Source organism: Eleutherodactylus coqui, chromosome 2, assembly GCF_035609145.1.
Source record: "Eleutherodactylus coqui strain aEleCoq1 chromosome 2, aEleCoq1.hap1, whole genome shotgun sequence".
NCBI classification, from domain to species: domain Eukaryota; kingdom Metazoa; phylum Chordata; class Amphibia; order Anura; family Eleutherodactylidae; genus Eleutherodactylus; species Eleutherodactylus coqui.
The window spans coordinates 213,219,957-213,239,499 of NC_089838.1; the positions used below are offsets into that span (position 1 = coordinate 213,219,957).

The 19,543-nt window shown below is 46.6% G+C and overlaps 2 protein-coding genes across 4 annotated transcripts in view; one reads left to right on the top strand and one right to left on the bottom strand.

Annotated features, from left to right (window-relative positions):
* HYKK (hydroxylysine kinase) overlaps window positions 1-12,980 on the bottom strand; it is a 28,348-nt gene extending 15,368 nt beyond the window's left edge. The window contains exon 1 of one of the 3 annotated variants that reach the window (XM_066592455.1): window positions 12,851-12,980. The gene's annotated coding sequence lies outside the window, so the exon portion shown is untranslated. Of the gene's footprint in view, window positions 1-7,626; window positions 7,661-12,850 lie in introns of those variants that run through there. The other 2 variants (XM_066592457.1, XM_066592456.1) reach the window with 2 other exon arrangements.
* LOC136612242 (long-chain fatty acid transport protein 2-like) overlaps window positions 10,767-19,543 on the top strand; it is a 42,973-nt gene continuing 34,196 nt past the window's right edge. Inside the window, exons 1-2 of the mRNA XM_066592454.1 lie at window positions 10,767-10,811; window positions 18,962-19,437. Coding sequence (XP_066448551.1) covers window positions 18,963-19,437 — 475 coding nt within the window. The 5' untranslated portion in view covers window positions 10,767-10,811; window position 18,962. The remainder of the gene's footprint in view (window positions 10,812-18,961; window positions 19,438-19,543) is intronic.

A 19,543-nucleotide genomic window follows, 5' to 3' on the forward strand; every position in this document is an offset into this window, starting at 1 on the left:
GTTCAGGTGCAAGTTTCAACGCTTTAATGAGAATTGAAACGTATAAACATTGTTTACAAAAGTAATATGACTGAGCCTTGTGGGCCTAAGAAAAATTGCCCGTTCGGCGTGATTACGTGAGGTTTCAGGAGGAGGAGCAGAAGGAGGAGGATGAATATAATACACAGATTGATGAAGCTAAAAGGTCCCCGTTTTTTATGGTGATAGAGAACGATGCTTCCATCCGCGGGTGCAGCCTACGTATTGTTTAGGTACCGCTGCTGTCCGCTGGTGGAGAAGAGAAGTCTGGGGAAATCCAGGCTTTGTTCATCTTTATGAGTGTAAGCCTGTCGGCACTGTCAGTTGACAGGCAGGTATGCTTATCCGTGATGATTCCCCCAGCTGCACTAAACACCCTCTCTGACAAGTCGCTAGCCGCAGGACAAGCAAGAACCTCCAGGGCATACAGTGCGAGTTCAGGCCACGTGTCCAGCTTCGACACCCAGTAGTTGTAGGGAGCAGAGGTGTCACGGAGGACGGTCGTGTGATCGGCTACGTACACCCTCATCATCCTTTTACAGTGCTCCCACCGACTCAGCCTTGACTGGGGACCGCTGACACAGTCTTGCTGGGGAGCCATAAAGCTGGCAAAGGCCTTGGAGAGTGTTCCCCTGCCTGCGCTGTACATGCTGCCTGATCTCCGCGCCTCACCTGCTACCTGGCCCTCGGAACTGCGCCTTCTGCCACTAGCGCTGTCGGATGGCAATTTTACCACCAGTTTGTCCGCCAGGGTCCTGTGGTATAGCACCTTTCCGTTTCGGGTATGAGAGTGGAAAGGTTCTCCTTGTACCGTGGGTCGAGCAGTGTGTACACCCAGTAATCCGTAGTGGCCAGAATGTGTGTAACGCGAGGGTCACGAGAAAGGCATCCTAACATGAAGTCCGCCATGTGTGCCAGGGTACCTGTACGCAACACATGGCTGTCCTCACTAGGAAGATCACTTTCAGGATCCTCCTCCTCCTCAGGCCATACACGCTGAAAGGATGACAGGCAAGCAGCATGGGTACCCTCAGCAGTGGGCCAAGCTGTCTCTTCCCCCTCCTCCTCATGCTCCTCCCCCTTCTCCTCCTCCGCCTCAACGCGCTGAGATATAGACAGGAGGGTGCTCTCACTATCCAGCGACATACTGTCTTCCCCCGCCTCCGTTTCCGAGCGCAAAGCGTCTGCCTTTATGCTTTGCAGAGAACTTCTCAAGAGGCATAGCAGAGGAACGGTGATGCTAATGATTGCAGCATCGCCACTCACCATCTGGGTAGACTCCTCAAAGTTTCCAAGGACCTGGCAGATGTCTGCCAACCAGGCCCACTCTTCCGTAAAGAATTGAGGAGGCTGACTCCCACTACGCCGCCCATGTTGGAGTTGGTATTCCACTATAGCTCTACGCTGCTCATAGAGCCTGGCCAACATGTGGAGCGTAGAGTTCCACCGTGTGGGCACGTCGCACAGCAGTCGGTGCATTGGCAGATTAAACCGATGTTGCAGGGTCCGCAGGGTGGCAGCGTCCGTGTTGGACTTGCGGAAATGTGCGCTGAGCCGGCGCACCTTTCCGAGCAGGTCTGACAAGCGTGGGTAGCTTTTCAGAAACCGCTGAACCACCAAATTAAAGACGTGGGCCAGGCATGGCACGTGCGTGAGGCTGCCGAGCTGCAGAGCCACCACCAGGTTACGGCCGTTGTCACACACGACCATGCCCGGTTGGAGGCTCAGCGGCGAAAGCCAGCGGTTGGTCTGCTCTGTCAGACCCTGCAGCAGTTCGTGGGCTGTGTGCCTCTTCTCTCCTAAGCTGAGTAGTTTCAGCACAGCCTGCTGACACTTGCCCACCTCTGTGCTGCCACCCCGCACGACACCGACTGCTGGCGACGTGCTGCTGCTGACACATCTTGATTGCGAGACAGAGGTTGCGTAGGAGGAGGAGGAGGGTGGTTTAGTGGAGGAAGCATACACCGCCGCAGATACCACCACCGAGCTGGGGCCCGCAATTCTGGGGGTGGGTAGGACGTGAGCGGTCCCAGCCTCCATTAAATTCACCCAATGTGCCGTCAGGGAGATATAGTGGCCCTTCCCGCCTGTGCTTGTCCACGTGTCCGTTGTTAAGTGGACCTTGGCAGTAACTGCGTTGGTGAGGGCGCGTACAATGTTGCGGGAGACGTGGTCATGCAGGGCTGGGACGGCACATCGGGAAAAGTAGTGGCGACTGGGAACCGAGTAGCGCCGGGCCGCCGCCGCCATCATGTTTTTGAAAGCCTCCGTTTCCACAAGCCTATACGGCAGCATCTCCAGGCTGATCAATTTGGCTATGTGCACGTTTAACGCTTGAGCGTGCGGGTGCGTGGCGGCGTACTTGCGCTTGCGCTCAAACAGTTGCGCTAGTGACGGCTGGATGCTGCACTGAGAGACATTGCTGAATGGGGCCGAGCACAGCGGAGGTGAGCGTGTGGGTGCAGGCCGGGAGACGGTTGTGCCTGTGTCCTGTGAGGGGGGTTGGATCTCAGTGGCAGGTTGGGGCACAGGGGGAGAGGCAGTGGTGCAAACCGGAGGCGGTGAATGGCCTTCGTTCCACCTTGTGGGGTGCTTGGCCATCATATGCCTGCGCATGCTGGTGTTGGTGAGGCTGGTGGTGGTGGCTCCCCGGCTGATCTTGGCGCGACAAACCTTGCACACCACAGTTCGTCGGTCGTCTGCACTCTCAGTGAAAAACTGCCACACCTTTGAGCACCTCGGCCTCTGCAGGGTGGCATGGCACGAGGGGGCGCTTTGGGAAACAGTTGGTAGATTATTCGGTCTGGCCCTGCCTCTACCCCTGGCCACCGCACTGCCTCTTCCAACCTGCCCTGCTGCTGCACTTGCCTCCCCCTCTGAAGACCTGTCCTCAGTAGGCGTAGCAAACCAGGTGGGGTCAGTCACCTCATCGTCCTGCTGCTCTTCCTCCGAATCCTCTGTGCGCTCCTCCCTCGGACTTACTCCAATTGCTACTACCTGAGTGATAGACAACTGTGTCTCATTGTCATCGTCCTCCTCACCCACTGAAAGCTCTTGAGACAGTTGCCGGAAGTCCCCAGCCTCATCCCCCGGACCCCGGGAACTTTCCAAAGGTTGGGCATCGGTCACGATAAACTCCTCTGGTGGGAGAGGAACCATTGCTGCCCATTCTGGGCAGGGGCCCGAGAACAGTTCCTGGGAGTCTGCCTGCTCCTCAGAATGTGTCATTTTCATGGAGTGAGGAGGCTGGGAGGAAGGAGGAGCAGCAGCCAGAGGATTAAGAGTTGCAGCTGTGGACGGCGTAGAATATTGGGTGGTCGATCGTTTGCTGGATGCACTTTCTGCCATCCACGACAGGACCTGCTTACACTGCTCATTTTCTAATAAAGGTCTACCGCGTGGACCCATTAATTGTGAGATGAATCTGGGGACCCCAGAAACTTGCCTCTCTCCTAATCCTGCAGCAGTCGACTGCGATACACCGGGACCAGGAGCTCGGCCTGTGCCCACACCCTGACTTGGGCCTCCGTGTCCTCGCCCCCGTCCACGTCCTCTAGGCCTACCCCTACCCCTCAGCATGGTGTATTACGAGATTAGCAGAAACAGAACGCTGTAATTAAATGTGCCGCTTATTGGCCTGTGGTTGGAGGCTGACTTCGCGTACGTAACGCACTGCAGAGGCAGGAAACAATTATGCGCAAGGCTGGGTATTAATTCACCAACTACTACCCCCAGCAGAGACGCTGTAAACGGAAGGCACTGACAGGCAGGCCAGATCTTGTATATTTTTAAACTTTGTGGGAACAACCACACTGCCTGTGATATGCACTGTATTTCGATTGCCCTGTTGGAGGCTGACTTCGCGTACGTAACGCACTGCAGAGGCAGGCAAAAATTATGCGCAAGGCTGGGTATTAATTCAACAACTACTACCCCCAGCAGAGACGCTGTAAACGGAAGGCACTGAAAGGCAGGCCAAATCTTGTATATTTTTTAACTTGGTGGGAACAACCACACTGCCTGTGTTATACACTGTATTTCGATTGCCCTGTTGGAGGCTTACTTCGCGTACGTAACGCACTACAGAGGCAGGCAACAATTATGCGCAAGGCTGGGTATTAATTCACCAACTACTACCCCCAGCAGAGACGCTGTAAACTGAAGGCAGTGACAGGCAGGCCAAATCTTGTACATTTTTAAACTTTGTGGGAACAACCACACTGCCTGTGATATGCACTGTATTTCGATTGCCCTGTTGGAGGCTGACTTCGCGTATGTAACGCACTACAGAGGCAGACAACAATTATGCGCAAGGCTGGGTATTAATTCAACAACTACTACCCCCAGCAGAGACACAGTAAACTGAAGGCAGTGACAGGCAGGCCTAATATTGTATTTTTTGGAAGTTTTTGGGAAAAAGCCCACTGCCTATATAGCCAGTATACCTCTTTCCCTGCCTCACCAGTACTGCCCCTATACTGAGTAAAATGACTGCAGACTAAGGACGCTATGGTCTGCACGCCCGATATACAAAAAAATAAAATTAATTGTGCAACACTGCTAAAAGCAGCCTCAACAGTACTGCACACGGTCAGATGTGGCCCAAAGAAGGACCGTTGGGGTTCTTGAAGACTAAAATAACACCTAACACTCTACCTATAGCAGCAGCAGCATCAGCAGCACTGTCCCTGATCTATGTCACCATGCATCTGTGGCGAGCCGCGGGCGGGGCAGATTTAAATACTCGGGTGTCATCTGATCTCCCCAGCCACTCACTGCAGAGGGGTGGTATAGGGCTGGAACGTCACAGGAGGAAGTTATAATGCCTTCCATGTCTTTCTATTGGCCAGAAAAGCGCTCAAATTTCTCAGAGATGAAAGTGAAGGTAACTCGAACATCGCATGGTGCTCGTCTAGAGTAACGAGCATCTCGAACACCCTAATACTTGAACGAGTATCAAGCTCGGACGAGTATGCTTGCTCATCCCAAATTATGACCCATGGAGGTTAATGGGGTATTTCGGGGTTTTACAACTGATTGCCTATCCTCTGGATAGGTCCTCACTAGTTGATTAGCATGGATCTGCTCTTCAGGATTCCCACCGATCAGCTGATCATATGGCCCACTGTCAGTGCAGTGGGGCCAGACGTCCTCATCTCTGGTCAGGTCTGGAAGTGTCATAGTGGCTTCATTCCCATGGACATGTCTGATCCTGACCATAATTAGGAGCAGGACGTTTAATAGAAGCACAGCACTCCCTTGATTTCAGTTGTACTGAAGCCCCTATGACGCTTCCAGCCCTCACCAGCAATATCTAGTGCCGATGCAGCAGGGCCAGATGATCAACTGATTTGCTTTGGATCCAACTGGCGGATCCAAGCTGATCAAACTAGTGATGACCTATCCAGAGGATAGGTCATCACAGTTGTGAAAGCTCAGAAAAACCAACTCAAGGCTCAAAATAGGCTGGCCTTTATGGGGTTAAACTACCACAATGCAATAGCAATGCCAATTTGCTTTACTGACCTGTGCTTATTGACAAATAATGTATACATCAACGCCAACATTGCTGATCTCTCACCACTACCATATGAGGGTTGCAAAGCCACGATTCCGTATAGTGCCAGTGATATGTTGCAGATTTCAAACTGCGATACCAGGAAATTCAGCATCTTTTATGCAGTTTCTACAATACCTAAGGATATTGTAAGATGTGTGGGATATTGACCCTATAAAGCCGAGTCCCACAGAACCTTTGGAGGGACCCTAATTTATATATGACAGACACATTGCAGTAGAATTCTGTAAGTTAACAGATTCAAAAAGTAGTGCAAAAAATGCTGCACTGACTAAAATACCAGTATAGTAGAAACACATCCCAGGTGTTGACTAGAGGACATGTCTATTTCATACAGTAAAATGTATCTTTTAATGGGACTTTTTTTCTCAGTGATTCTTTGTTTTATTATTGTTCTATGCTAGACCAATTGTATTGGAATTTTTTGTAGTATAATGGGCACATTTGTGTTCAGAGACACAGACCTAAGGGTGCCTACCCACTTGCGATTTTTTTTCCTGTGATGTTTTGCGTTTTTTCTCAAGAGCAATTAGTATAGAATGTGTTCTTGTCCATCTGGGTTTTTTTTCCGTTTCGTGGGGTTTTTTCACATAGGAACTGTCAGTTGCATATGTCTCCTTATTTTTCTCTTAATGCACCCATGATTGTCAATGGAGAGCTGCAAAAAACGCCACGAAAAACTCGCATAAAACGCCGCGTTTTTCACACGCAAAAATCGGCAACGCAAGTGGGTAGGCGCCCTAATACTTCTCACGTCTCAAATTTTGCAATCATCTTTTTATCAGGACAGGTGGGAAATTTGTGCTGCCATTGTATTTATCTTAAAGTATCAGTGAGGGTAAAATGTATAAATTCAGTGAGTATTGCTCACACTACATACACTGTAACAGGCATGCAGCAGGCCAGCTCTGTGGCCAGGTTTGGGTTTCCTATCACTAATGATTGACAATAAGCACTGGAATTAGTTATTGAATTTTCTGACCAAAAGACACATTTTTTGATCAAAATAAAACTTGCTAAAGTGTCCCTGCGCCAAATAGTGTAGTCTCCCCCCTTCCCTGTGTGTTCCATGTCCAGCCAAGCGCAGAGCAGCGGTAACATGGCTCCTCCGCCTTGGACCCCGCAGAGCAGCGGTAACATGGCTCCTCCGCCTTGGACCCCGCAGAGCAGCGGTAACCTAGCTCCTCCTGCCCTAGAGTAGCAGAAACATGGCTTCTCCCTCCTATACCATGGCAGCCCAACCGAACTGCCCCTTTTATCCTAGTCTACCAAGCTGCAAGTATTGCCTAAGCTTCTCTCCAGTTCACTGAATGGTGTCTCCATGCCCCAGCACACAGGCAATCTGCCACAGTGAGATGAGGCTGAACTTATAGACAGAGTATTTAAGTCATGGGAAGAAGGCATGCTGTCTAATAATGTTCAGTTATTGGAGCTGAAGTATTACTGAGGAGGGGGTTAAGCACTGAGAGGATGTGCAAGTCCACCGAGAGGAAGTGGGCATCACTGCTACAATATGTCAGGAATGCAGGTTTCCAGTTTCACAGTATGTTTTCCTTGAGCATCCTTGAAGGAGCATCGTAACATCCCACCTCTGTTGTGCCCCTCACAACCCCTTTATTATTGCAGATTATAATACTGTGATCATAAAATATTAACCACTTCTCTACCATACAACACCAAAAAAACTGACATGTCTCAGAAAAAAATGATTTTATACTAATATCACTAACTTATCCAATTTTCTGTTGTCTAAAGCCTGGATGCGTGCTATAGTCCGGAAAATATGTAACTACATGCTACCAGTATTGAGCACATAAACCTATCTAACCACTAAGAAAGCTAATTGTTATTACACTCTATTAGTCAGTGTGCTCCTTATTCTGTAAATAACGCAATAAATGCCTTGGCATAAGTCTGTTTTACTGAAGGACAAGGCAATGAAGACCGGTTTATGTATTATATCTGTCTTAATGAGTTCAAAGATAAGCATATACTATAAACTATATTATAAAGTCCTCAAGTTACTTTACCTTAAGAGCCTTGCTTGTGAATACTTTCTGGCTCCTGGACTGCTTCTGCCAGCACTTTGTATGTGTGATGAATATTTATATCCGTGTCCGCTGCCATAAATTTCTCCCTGTAATTACTGATTATGAATAAGGGCAGGCTCACATGAGCGCTATTTAATAGCACATTACGCTGTAAAGGGAGTCATTGAAAGTACATTGATTTTCATTGATCCATTCACACTTATGTATATATATTGCATATAATGCGCACGAAATAAAGAACGCAGCATGTTCTATTTCCTGTATTATGTGCAATAGAGCCCTATTTTCTATTGGCATGTAATAAACGCTATATATACATAATTACATTACGTATATGCGCCGCAAATATGTAATGTCGCTAAGCAACAGAGTGGAAAATTTAAAAGAAAAAGAAGGAAGACTGCGCATGACATTGTGCGTCAGATACGCTATCATGCGCAGTCCAAAATTGCGACAATAGGCTGGGCTCACACTGTGGTAGAATGCCGCATTATGCACGCAGCATTTTACCACACGCTTATTTTCTGCTTCCAGTGAAGCCTTACGGCTCTCACACAAGCGCATTTTACCGCATTTTGCTGGTTTTGTGCGAGGCACATTGCTTTCAATTGTGCCTCTCACACACAGCACAAAATAAATTGCAGCATGCACTATTTTGGAGCGTATTACGCATGCATACAAGTCAAGATAGTGTATGGGGATTGTCGGTACATAATGCATTGTGTACTGCAGCATGTTCCATGCAGTAGATACGCACCTGGTGCGCTGTGGTAAAACGCTCGTGAGAGAGCCCTTAAGATGTGCATATATCAGTAAATAGGCCCCAAACAGGTCTGACCCACGCTCCACTATATTAATGTTTCAATTCCAAATAAATTACAGTATATTACCTTCAAGGGGTTTTGCAGTGAAATATTATTGATGACCTATCACCAGTATAGGCCATCAATAGTTGGTCGGCCAGGGTCCAACGCTCTGAACCCTGACCGATCAGCTGGGCGCGTGCATGCTGTCAGCGCCGCAAATACACAGAGGTCAGAGTGGAAGCGACCGCACCGACCTCCGTGTAGTGGCCGGCGCTTTTATCTACAGGCACAGTTCTCATTGAAATTAACGCGAGTTGTGCGTGCAGTTACAAGTGCCAGCCATTACACGGGAGGTCGGCGTGAAGGTTTCCACTCCGACCTCTGTGTATTTGGAGCGAAAGTCTCCCATATAGTGGCCGGAAATTGTAACTGCTTCCACTCTAACTTCTGTGTTATTGCAGTGCTGAGCAGTTGGTATTTCACTGAAAAACCCCTTTAAAGTATTAACTAGCCTAAGAAGGTTTAGTCTATTACATCATCACTATCCCTTTCTATTGCTCAAGCAGAAGTGCTTAATCCAGCATATGCTAAGGCGACCAGACGTCCAGATTTAGACAGGACAGTCCCGCCCCACTTTGAGACCCTGTGTCCCGCCTTCCGCCGGGCCCCCGGCAGGACAGCCATTTGTCCCGTTTTCTGATGACGTCTGGTCACCATTATAGTGATTACTGGCCAAGGTGCTGCAGCTTCCCGGCCAGTAATCACTGTGCAGCGCCGCGGCTGGATGCACACACTGCCGACTGTGTGCATCCGGGACCTTTTTCCACTCCTCCCCTCACCTCTCCCCTTTGGTTCCGCAGGACAGGAAATGGGAGGAGACGCTGCTGCGGGTGCACACAGTTAGCAGCTGAGAGAAGCATTGGCACTGTGAAGACTAGGAGGAGGGTAAGTATATGGGTCACTGTGGGGGGGGGGGTCACTATTATTGCAGGGCTGGTAGAGGGGAGCACTAATACTATGCGGCTACTGTCGGGAGCACTATTATTGCTGGGGCTAATATAGGGGAGGGCTAATACTATGGGGTTACTGTGGAGGGCACTATTGCTGGGGCTGATATAGGGGAGCACTAATACTGTGGGGGGCACTATTATTGTTGGGCTGGTATAGGGGAGCATTAATACTATGGGGCTACTGTGGGGGGCACTATTATTGCTGGGCTGGTGTAGGGGAGTATTAATACTATGGGGCTACTGTGGGGGTCACTATTATTGATGGGCTGGTATAGAGGAGCACTATTACTACTGGGGCCACTGTGGGGGTCACTATTACTACTGGGGCCAATATAGGGAGCACTATTACTACTGAGGCCGCTCTGCACATGGCAGCATACCTCAAGCTGACTTAGGAGATGTTTACATGTGGTGGAAATGATGTGGAATATCCACAGCAAATTCCGCATCTAAAAAGATAGTCAAAATCTGTTCCATTGGTGTGTATTTTGACTGGAAATCAGCTGCATATCTGCAGCTGATATCATACTATGCGGCGCTCCCCCTCACCTCCTCAGTAGAGTTGCTTCAGTCAGCGCTCCCTGGCTTCTGGTTCCCAGCAGCCTGGTCAGGTGCGGTGCCTCAGGTCAGGTGATGCTGGTCAGGTGATGCCACTACAGGTTGCTGGGAGCCGGAAGCTGGGGAGTGCAGACCATGGGAAGCCTTTGGAGGAGGTGTGGGGGAGCGCCACATTGTATGCAATCAGCTGCGGATATGCGGCTGATTTTCAGTCAAAATCCGCACTAATGGTATGTATTTTGACTGTTTTTTTGGATGCAGAAATGCTGCGGAATTCGCTCCCTGTCTTTTTTGAACCGGCCCTTTTACTTTTTATAACGACTGAGGTAAAATTACAATGTTGTGATAAGCGCTGCCGCTGACCACACCCCTTTGTCTCGCTTTGACCCTGGGAAAATCCGGCCACCTTACGTATGCCGATGTAGGAGAAGGGGAGTATGGTTTTCTGTTGAGTATATGTTGCTGCTGTGTTTTTCTGCAGAAAAGAATGCATCTGATACTGTGGCTTTAAAGGGGCAGGAAGGGACCGGAAGTGGGTCAGTCTGTGCAGCTATGCTGCTGCGTGAGGAGCTGTAGATGCACCCCAGTGTGTGAAGTTGCAGTGTGCAGCACCAGCCCTCCGGCCATTGACTCCTCAGAGAGAAAGACTGCTACAGACAGAGTTTGAACCGGGTCCATGCTTCAAGACAGAGATTGCTAAACTGAGTTTCAGCTGCAGTAAGCCTGTTTCCTCCTTGTTCTCCCCTCCCAGCTGCCAACAACATTAGAACCTACGGATCCTGGTACCCAGGTAAGACTACGCATTTGATCTGGTTGACTGAACCCTGGACTTATAACATCTGACAAACCTCTAGAGACAATTTGGACCAAATACCCAGTAATTGGGTGAAACCTTTTTTTTTCCAATCAAGTATTTTTTATTAGAAATTATTTTAATAACAATTACCCCTTGATTCATATATACAGTAATTATATGTGTAGACATAAATATGCCGTATTTCCTCGAAAATAAGACACTGTCTTATATTAATTTATTGCCCCAAAAGAGGCACAGTGTCTTATTTTCAGAGGGATCTTATACTCACAGGACCCGCGGCATCTGGGTCCCTCGCACTGGCCACCGTCATTGTAGCTGGCTGCAGTGTAATCTTCAGCATTGACACAGCACTCTCTTTTTGGTGACGCGGCTTTAAATACCCCTCCTCCGACAAGCGAGTGCGGTGATTGGATCACAAGCACTGCTGGCTCAGCCAATCACAGCCATTCAGTGATGTCATTCATGTGAATGGCTGTGAATGATCGAGCCACATAACTTCCCATCCCCAGCAATACCTTAATTTTTTTTTTTTTTTAAAAAAGGAAAACCGTTAACCATTTCCCCTTTCTCTGGACAGGTAAGAAAATGTATTTTCCTGTCCATGTCTGCGGGCACGGCTGGATTCCCCTGCGGGATTCAGCGGTGTAATCCATGTGTGCCCGTGGATATGCAGCCTACGAAAGGTCCAGTTGTGTAGCTGAAATCGGCCTGAGGGTGCATTTACACGAACGTATATCGGCTCGGTTTTCACGCGGAGCCGATATACGTTGTCCTCGTGTGCAAGGGGGGAGGATGAAAGAGCCAGAAGCAGGAACTGAGGCTCCCGCCCCCTCTCTGCCTCCTCTCCGCCCCTCTGCACTATTTGCAATGAGAGGAGGCAGGACGGGGGCATGGCTAAGGTCCGGGAATTAGCCACACCCCTGTCCCGCCTCTCCCCATTGCAAATAGTGCAGAGAGGCGGAGAGGAGGCAGAGAGGGGGCGGGAGCACAGTTCCTGGCCCTGGCTCTTCCATCCTCCCCCCTCTGCACACGAGGACAACGTATATCGGCTCAGCGTGAGAACCGAGCCGATATACGTTCGTGTGAATGCACCCTGAAACAGTAATGAAAATCACAGAAAGGGAAATATACCAGACAAAAAAAAATCACAGAAAGTGGGCATATACTTACTGATATACTGATACAAGAGGGCAGGTATATACACCCCTTATCTCTCAATACAGGGTGTATTTAATATATAAACCAATACCTCATATTTATCAGTAATATGCAGTGCGGCTTTGAGCACTGCGGGAGCCCAGGGTGTCGGGTGCCGGTGTGGTTCACCTGTGTGGTGCAGGTCAACCTGCTAGATTCAAATATGGCGTCATTAATAGCTTGTAAGCCTGCATGATGCACTACATGTAATATATGGCCTGACACCCTGTATTTACTTTTTTGTGCAGCAATAATCACTAAGCAGCCATCTCCCTCAATATAAGGATGGTTTGTGAGTGGCTGCATTGATTTCAATGAGAGCAGTGCTTGCACTTACAACCCACTACATGGGAGGTCGACGCGCAGACTTCTGATCCGACCCCCTGTTATTGCGGCACGGACAACATGCGCCCGCTCAGTTGATCAGTCAGGGTCCCGAGCGATGGACCCCAGCTGATCAACTATTGATGACCTATCCTGAGGATAGGTCATCAAAAGTAGTTCCACGATAAACCCCTATAACAATGTGTCTCTACGCCTAGTATGACATCGACATAACATTTAACACTGAATTTAACATCCATACTTGTGCCTAGACAATCCAAAATGTAGCAAGCCAGCCATAGCATCATGTTCATTTTTCTCTAAAGTTGCGCACTCCTTTGCTTAAAGTCTCTAAAACCTAATAGTAATGCAAGGGCCTCACCAGAACACGTGTAAAGCAGGCATTGAATGGGAACAGTCTGGGAACAGTCCTACAGAACTAATTCTTAAGGCATACTTTAAAATCCTAGAATAGTAATAAAACCCGATACCTGGAATTTCCTGTGCTTAATGTAAATCACTTAAAGTGACGAAGCTTTTCATTCAAAACAGTTTTCCAAGCGCTTATAAAGGGAACATTCAGAGGGTCTGCAGCAGCTCAGTCTGTAGCTGGGTGGGGAGGCTGGGGCCCTCCGTGCATCCAATAACAAGAGAGTGTTCCTGGCCAGAAAAGGCTGCAACTAGAGCAGCTGCAGATTTCCTTACAAGCAACAGGGTGGAATTGAACTTTTGTATTCTGGTTACAGAATGGGGCACTACTATGCTTTCACCTTACGTAACCTGCTGTGAGAGCATTAGATATGCAGCCGTTCTGCACATTCCTCTGCCTGCCATAAACACACTAAGCTGCCAGGCATTCTGCCTATGCATTCTACATAGCCATTTTTCTATGAAACAAATGAAAAATGTTTCCAAAAATATCAGTGAGGGGAATTTGCACTCCATTTTTTACCAGTATTCTGGCATTTTAAAAAGTCACAAATGTTTGCACAAGCCCTACTTGCACGAACATTTGCAACTTTTGTGCATTTTTGACTTTGCTTGACGCTTTACTAAGGCGGACAGGACTTAACAAAAAAAAGTGACCTCACAGGCTATCACATTTACTATAATTTATGGCAGAAACTGGTGTAAATTATAGCTGAAATCTATACCAGCTCGTAGCTGATATAGATTCCAATCCGGTCCATGGACTGACCAGACATGCTCCAAGTCTTATTAAGAGGTGTGCAATGCTTCACTTTAGATCCATCTTTACTTAGGCTGCAGTATAAAATGCCTATCTAAGAAAATTCCCTTTTCAGTGTATTTTGCTGTTTTTCCAAAAGATATATAGATGGGATTAGATATGGAACATTTCCAAAAGATCACCTCTTTGAGAGGACCACCCCCATGACTGATTTTTCAGGAGTAATGATCTTTTCTAAAATGCATGGATGAGAACTCTATTTATTTGCATTTTATTTTATATTACTATGGAGTGTGTATAGGCAGAGAATGTAGTAGTTATAAGTCCATGGCATCCTGTACCCCTGAAGTAATAGCGATGAAGCAAGTTAGGACGGCTCACACAAGTAAACGCTGCATAAAAATCGCTTGTGTGAGCCCGGCCTTAGGTGGAACATGTCATGTTTTAATATCAATACTACTAAGCCCATTATAAGTTCCTTAAAGATCATATTGGTACATATTGGTTACTATATTTTATTATTTAGTGTTGGCATTTTAAAATGTTTTTCTAAACCTTTTTAAAGAATTCTGAAAATTGCCATATACTTACTGATACAGCAGGGCAAATATGTGCACCACCTCATTTGGTAGTTTGGCAGCCTGCATGCTGAGGTTGGTGCACATGTTTGCCCCCCTGTGTCCGTAAGTATATGGCTGTTTTCAGTATTTGTTTTTTATATTTCACTTCCTGTGATACATTTAGATTAGTGTAGGGACTCACAAAACGTGAGGAGCCTTGACGATTGGCTTGTGAGCTCAAGTATTTTGGTCAAAATCCAACTAACACCTACGCATTTATTATGTATTATTCACATGCAGTGCAGGTTTTAAATGCCAGGGAAACCCAGGGGGACAGTACTAATGTGGTTCCTTTCTTGGGGTGCATGACAGCCCGCCGAACTATTATGGCATCATTAATAGGTTGCTAGTCTGCATGGTGCACTATAAGTATCAGAAGGTCTGGCACTTTGTATCTACTCTGTGCAGGAGTATACACCAAGCAGCCACCCCCTCTATATTAGGAGGTTGTGTGAGTGGCTGTCTCATCGGTGTCCTCCACAGGTGTAATTGGCTCCCTCATTTGGTAGCTTGGCAGCCTGCATGTTGAGATGGTGCACATAGTTGCCTTCCTGTATCAGTAAGTATATGTACGTTTTCAGTGATTGTTTGTTTTTATATTTCACTTTCTGTGATACATTTTTAAAGAATTATTAGTAAACTTACGTCCTGCCGTTGCAGGATGTGTATGGAGGGAAATGGCGCTGCCATCTCCCTCCATACATCACGTAGATCAGCTGTTTTTTACAGTTGACACCCGCAGGTAACAGCTCCGATGAGCTGCGCGGCCAATTGGCCCTGTTAACCCTTTAAATCCCCTGACCAATGCTCGGGGGTCCTATATGGCTCCCCGCTATGAGATCTATCTTAGAAGTGTCGGGTACTTTTCTATATCTTGTTATTGATTGCACACAGGACAGAACAACATTATATTATCAGTTTTGAAGAAGCTACTTAAAAAGTGTCTTTGCAGTTGTCACTTTTGCAACAATGAGTGCCACAACAAGAAAAAGGCTAAAAGATAATTACTGAACACAGACTACTGCTGTAAAGGCCCTTTTACACTGAATGATTATCGTTTGAAAAATTGTTTAAACAAGCAAAAATGAACAATAACAGTGTGCAACACAATTTTTGTAATCGATAAGCAGATAGGCGGCTTCTAGTCACTTTAGTGTGCTGAATTCAAACATGATATCCGTTTTTTTCAGCCATGTAAGGTTTTCCAGTTTTGGGGCAAAATGTAATCCAATTGCCATCGTATTATATTTTTTTAAAATATGCCTGTACAATTAATCTCGTAGGCTTGCCATTAACCTTGCTTAATAAAAAGAATAACAAAAGTGATTGCACAACTATTTCACATCACTGTTACACACCGCGCACTGACTGAACACTATAAGGGTAGGTTTATGTAACATATAGGGCAGTGAGGGCAAACCTTTTAGAGACTGAGTGCCCAAACTGCAACCCAAAACCCACATATTTATTGCAAAGTGCCAACAAATGATTTTTACTTCCATTGTTTTAAAAAGGACAGGGCCACTTCAAAATAGGAAGGGTGCAGATTTTAACTGCTTTTTGGATGCAGAAATGCTGCAGAATTTGCCACAGAAATTTCCGCTTAGGACAATTCTGCAGTATTTCCGCCACATACCCTAGCGGTAAAAGTGACATCTCACAGAGGCCGCAGTGGTAATAGTGACATCCCACAGCAGCCACAGTGGTAATAGTGACGTCCTACAGCGGCTCCAGTAGTAACAGTGACATCCCACAGCGGCTCCCTGTAGTAATAGTGACATCCCACAGCGGCTCCCAGTAGCAATAGTGATATCCGACAGCGGCTCCAGTAGTGATAGTGACATCCCGCAGTGGCCCCAGTAGTGATAGTGACATCCCGCAGTGGCCCCAGTAGTAATAGTGACATCCCGCAGCAGCCCCAGTAGTAATAGTGACATCCCGTAGCGGCCACAGTGGTGATAGTGACATCCCGTAGCGGCCACAGTGGTGATAGTGACATCCCGCAGCGGCCCCAGTGGTGATAGTGACATCCCGCAGTGGCCCCAGTGGTGATAGTGACATCCCGCAGCGGCCCCAGTGGTGATAGTGACATCCCGCAGCGGCCCCAGTGGTGATAGTAACATCCCGCAGCGACCCCAGTGGTGATAGTGAGACCCTGCAGCGGCCCCAGTGGTGATAGTGACACCCCACAGCGGCCCCAGAGGTAATAGTGACACCCAGCAGTGGCCCCAGTGGTAATAGTGACACCCTGCAGCGGCCCCAGTGGTAATAGTGACACCCCGCAGCGGCCCTAGTAGTAATAGTGACACCCCACAGTGGCCCCAGAAGTAATAGTGACCCCCCACAGTGGCCCCAGTAGTTATAGTGACCCCTTTAAACCCATATATTTACCCCCTTCTCCTCATGGAACCGCCGCTGCTCCTCTGCTTGGCACTGCTGCTAGCGCTGATCCCAGGTGCACACTAACGTCAATGTGCTGCCGGACGCCTCTTCTCCCTGCTCTCGTGGAATCTAAGAGGAGACGTCAAGGGAGGGGGGAGAAGGATCCCAGCTGCACACTGACATCACACTGTTCACTGGGATCAGCGCAGCTGAGTGAATACTGGCAGGCGAACTGCGCCCCCTGATGGTATTCACTAACATGGTGAGCCGCCAACATGGTGGCACATGCCATAGGTTCGCTACCACTGATATAGGGTATGTTTCAGCGTGGCGTAAACACTGCGGATCATCCACCAGTAAGTTGTAATTAATGAACTGTGTTTTTACAGGTCATTGGTTAGACTAAATAAAAGAATCAAAATCATAAAACAAAAATACATGTTTAGTATCACTGCATCCATAAAGGTCTGATCTATCAAAGTAATGCATTATTTACTCCACACGGTGAACGCCGTCCAAAAACAAAAAGATTAAGAACACCAGAAATGAGCTTCTTGAGTCATTCTGTTTCCAAGAAAAAAATGCAATTAAAAGCAATCAATAAGTCGCATGTACTGTATATACCGGCGTATAAGGCGACAGGGCGTATAAGACGACCCCCCAACTTTCACCTTATACACCGGGAATACAGCGGAGCAAAAAAAAAAAATCATTACTCACCTCCCCCAGCGTTCTGCGGCGCTGCTGCAGGATGTCGCTCCCTCCTGGTCCCCGGCAGAGCATTGCTTTCTGGACGCAGGGCTTGAAATCCACGCCTCCAGAAAACACACGTGCCTTCAGCCAATCACATCCATTCAATGATGTCATTGAATGGCTGTGATTGGCTGACGGCGTGTGTTAGCTAATCACAGTATTAGCTTTCTGGAGGCGGGGATTTCAAGCCCTGCGTCCAGAAAGCAATGCTCTGCCAGGGACCAGGAGGGAGTGACAGCCTGCAGCAGCGCCGCAGAACGCCGGGGGAGGTGAGTAATGATTTTTTTTTTTTGACACTTTCTTTTTTTTGTATTACCGGCGTATAAGACGACCCCTGACTTCAGAGCAGATTTTTTGGGATTCAAAAGTCGTCTTATACGCCAGTATATACGGTATTCCAAAATGGTACTATCACAAACTACAGGATGTCCCATAAGAAATGAGCCCTTGAACAACTTTGTGGATGGAAAAATAAAAAAAGTTATTGTGTGCAAAAGATGGCAGCAGAAAATAATTTTAAACAAATTAAATGCTTTTGAAAAAAAATAAAAGTAGTACAGCAATAAAAAAAACGACATAAGTTTGGTATCGCAGTAATCGTACTGACCCATAGAATAAGGTTATTATGTCATTTTTGTTGCAGTTTGTGCGCCGTTGAAACAAAACGCACCAAAAGATGGCGGAATTTCGTTTTTAATTTTTTTTTTATTTTTCTCCACTTAGAACTTTTTAAAAGTTTTTCAGTACATTATATGATACATTAAATGGCACCACTAAAAAATATAACTTGTCCAATATGTCCAACAAAAAACAAGCTCTTATACAGCTACATTGATGCATAAATAAAGGAGTTACGATTTTTCTAAATAATAAAAAGCCACTAAGGGGTTAATAACTTGAAAATGAGACGTGCTGCTATTATTCACTTTTACCAGTGAAATCAGCAGGTTTTAATTTTACATAAATATATCAATTACTTTCGTTTTATGAAAATTAAAAAAAAATTAGTTGCACAGTGTAATCCTTCAGTGTGAACACGGCCAACAATGAACAATAATTTGCTCACTTATCATTCATTTCTTGTAGGCATAAAAATCATTGTTGGCTCGTTTGTTAATTGTTCAGTTTAAGAACTAAACAATTTATCTTTGTGTCTGTGGTGTCGTTTGCTTGTTCACTCGGGCAAACGACGATCCTTCCTTGTAAATGCACTCTAACTTCCAACTTGATACAACTTGCTGATTTTTATGTTTTGGTGGATATCCCCTTCAAACTTGATTGCTTCTATGGGATCAAAATCTGACACCCTCATGAGTTAAATCTGACACCCCATGAGTTAAATCTGACACCCCATGAGTTAAATCTGACACCCCATGAGTTGGGCCATGTATGTTGGAGATGTCCATGTCCCTGTCTATGACTACTATGAGCTCCAGTGGTTTATAATTTAACTCAGCTTTTGCTTTACGTTTTTTTTGTACTTGGTTAATCAGTTGAAAAGTTATCACCGATAGTATTTTGCTGTCGTTGGTTCAACAAGAGGGCAAAGGCCTATTTGCAGTTCAAAGTACAAATTGTTAGAGATTTCAAAACACATTCCTTTTAAATTTGAATGATGAACTGTATATGAAATAAGCCTCTGCCCTCTTATTTTGCAGGATGTATTCTGTGCTGGCATTGTTATGCATACTCCCCATAGTATGGAAAATTCGGAAGATGTTCTCATTATACCTGTGGGAGGATCTCAAGTTTTTCTTTAAAATTATCCGTTGTTTCCTGAAGATTAAAAAGTCAGTTCCTCCCCGTTCTTCCTCTGGCATGTTGGATGTATTTTTGCAGCATGTGTCCACAAGACCTCACAAGACATTTATTTTATACCAGGACCAAGCCTATTCTTACAGGGAAGTGGATCTCAAAAGCAATCAAGCAGCATGGGCTTTACGCCACTATGGAAATCTGAGAAATGGCAATTGTGTTGCTGTCTTCATGGGTAATGAGCCTGCATATGTCTGGCTTTGGTTAGCACTAGCTAAACTAGGGTGTCCCATGGCTTGCTTGAACTACAACATACGTGCAAAGTCCTTTCTTCATTGCTTTCAGTGCTGTAAGGCAAAAATTCTGATTGCAGCTCCAGGTAAGAAATAATGTACTTCCATATGGGTCTAATTTGATACATATAGTTTTTTTTTTCCTATGGAATTTTGTATGAAATAGCTAATGTTATGCCCCATGGGATTCCC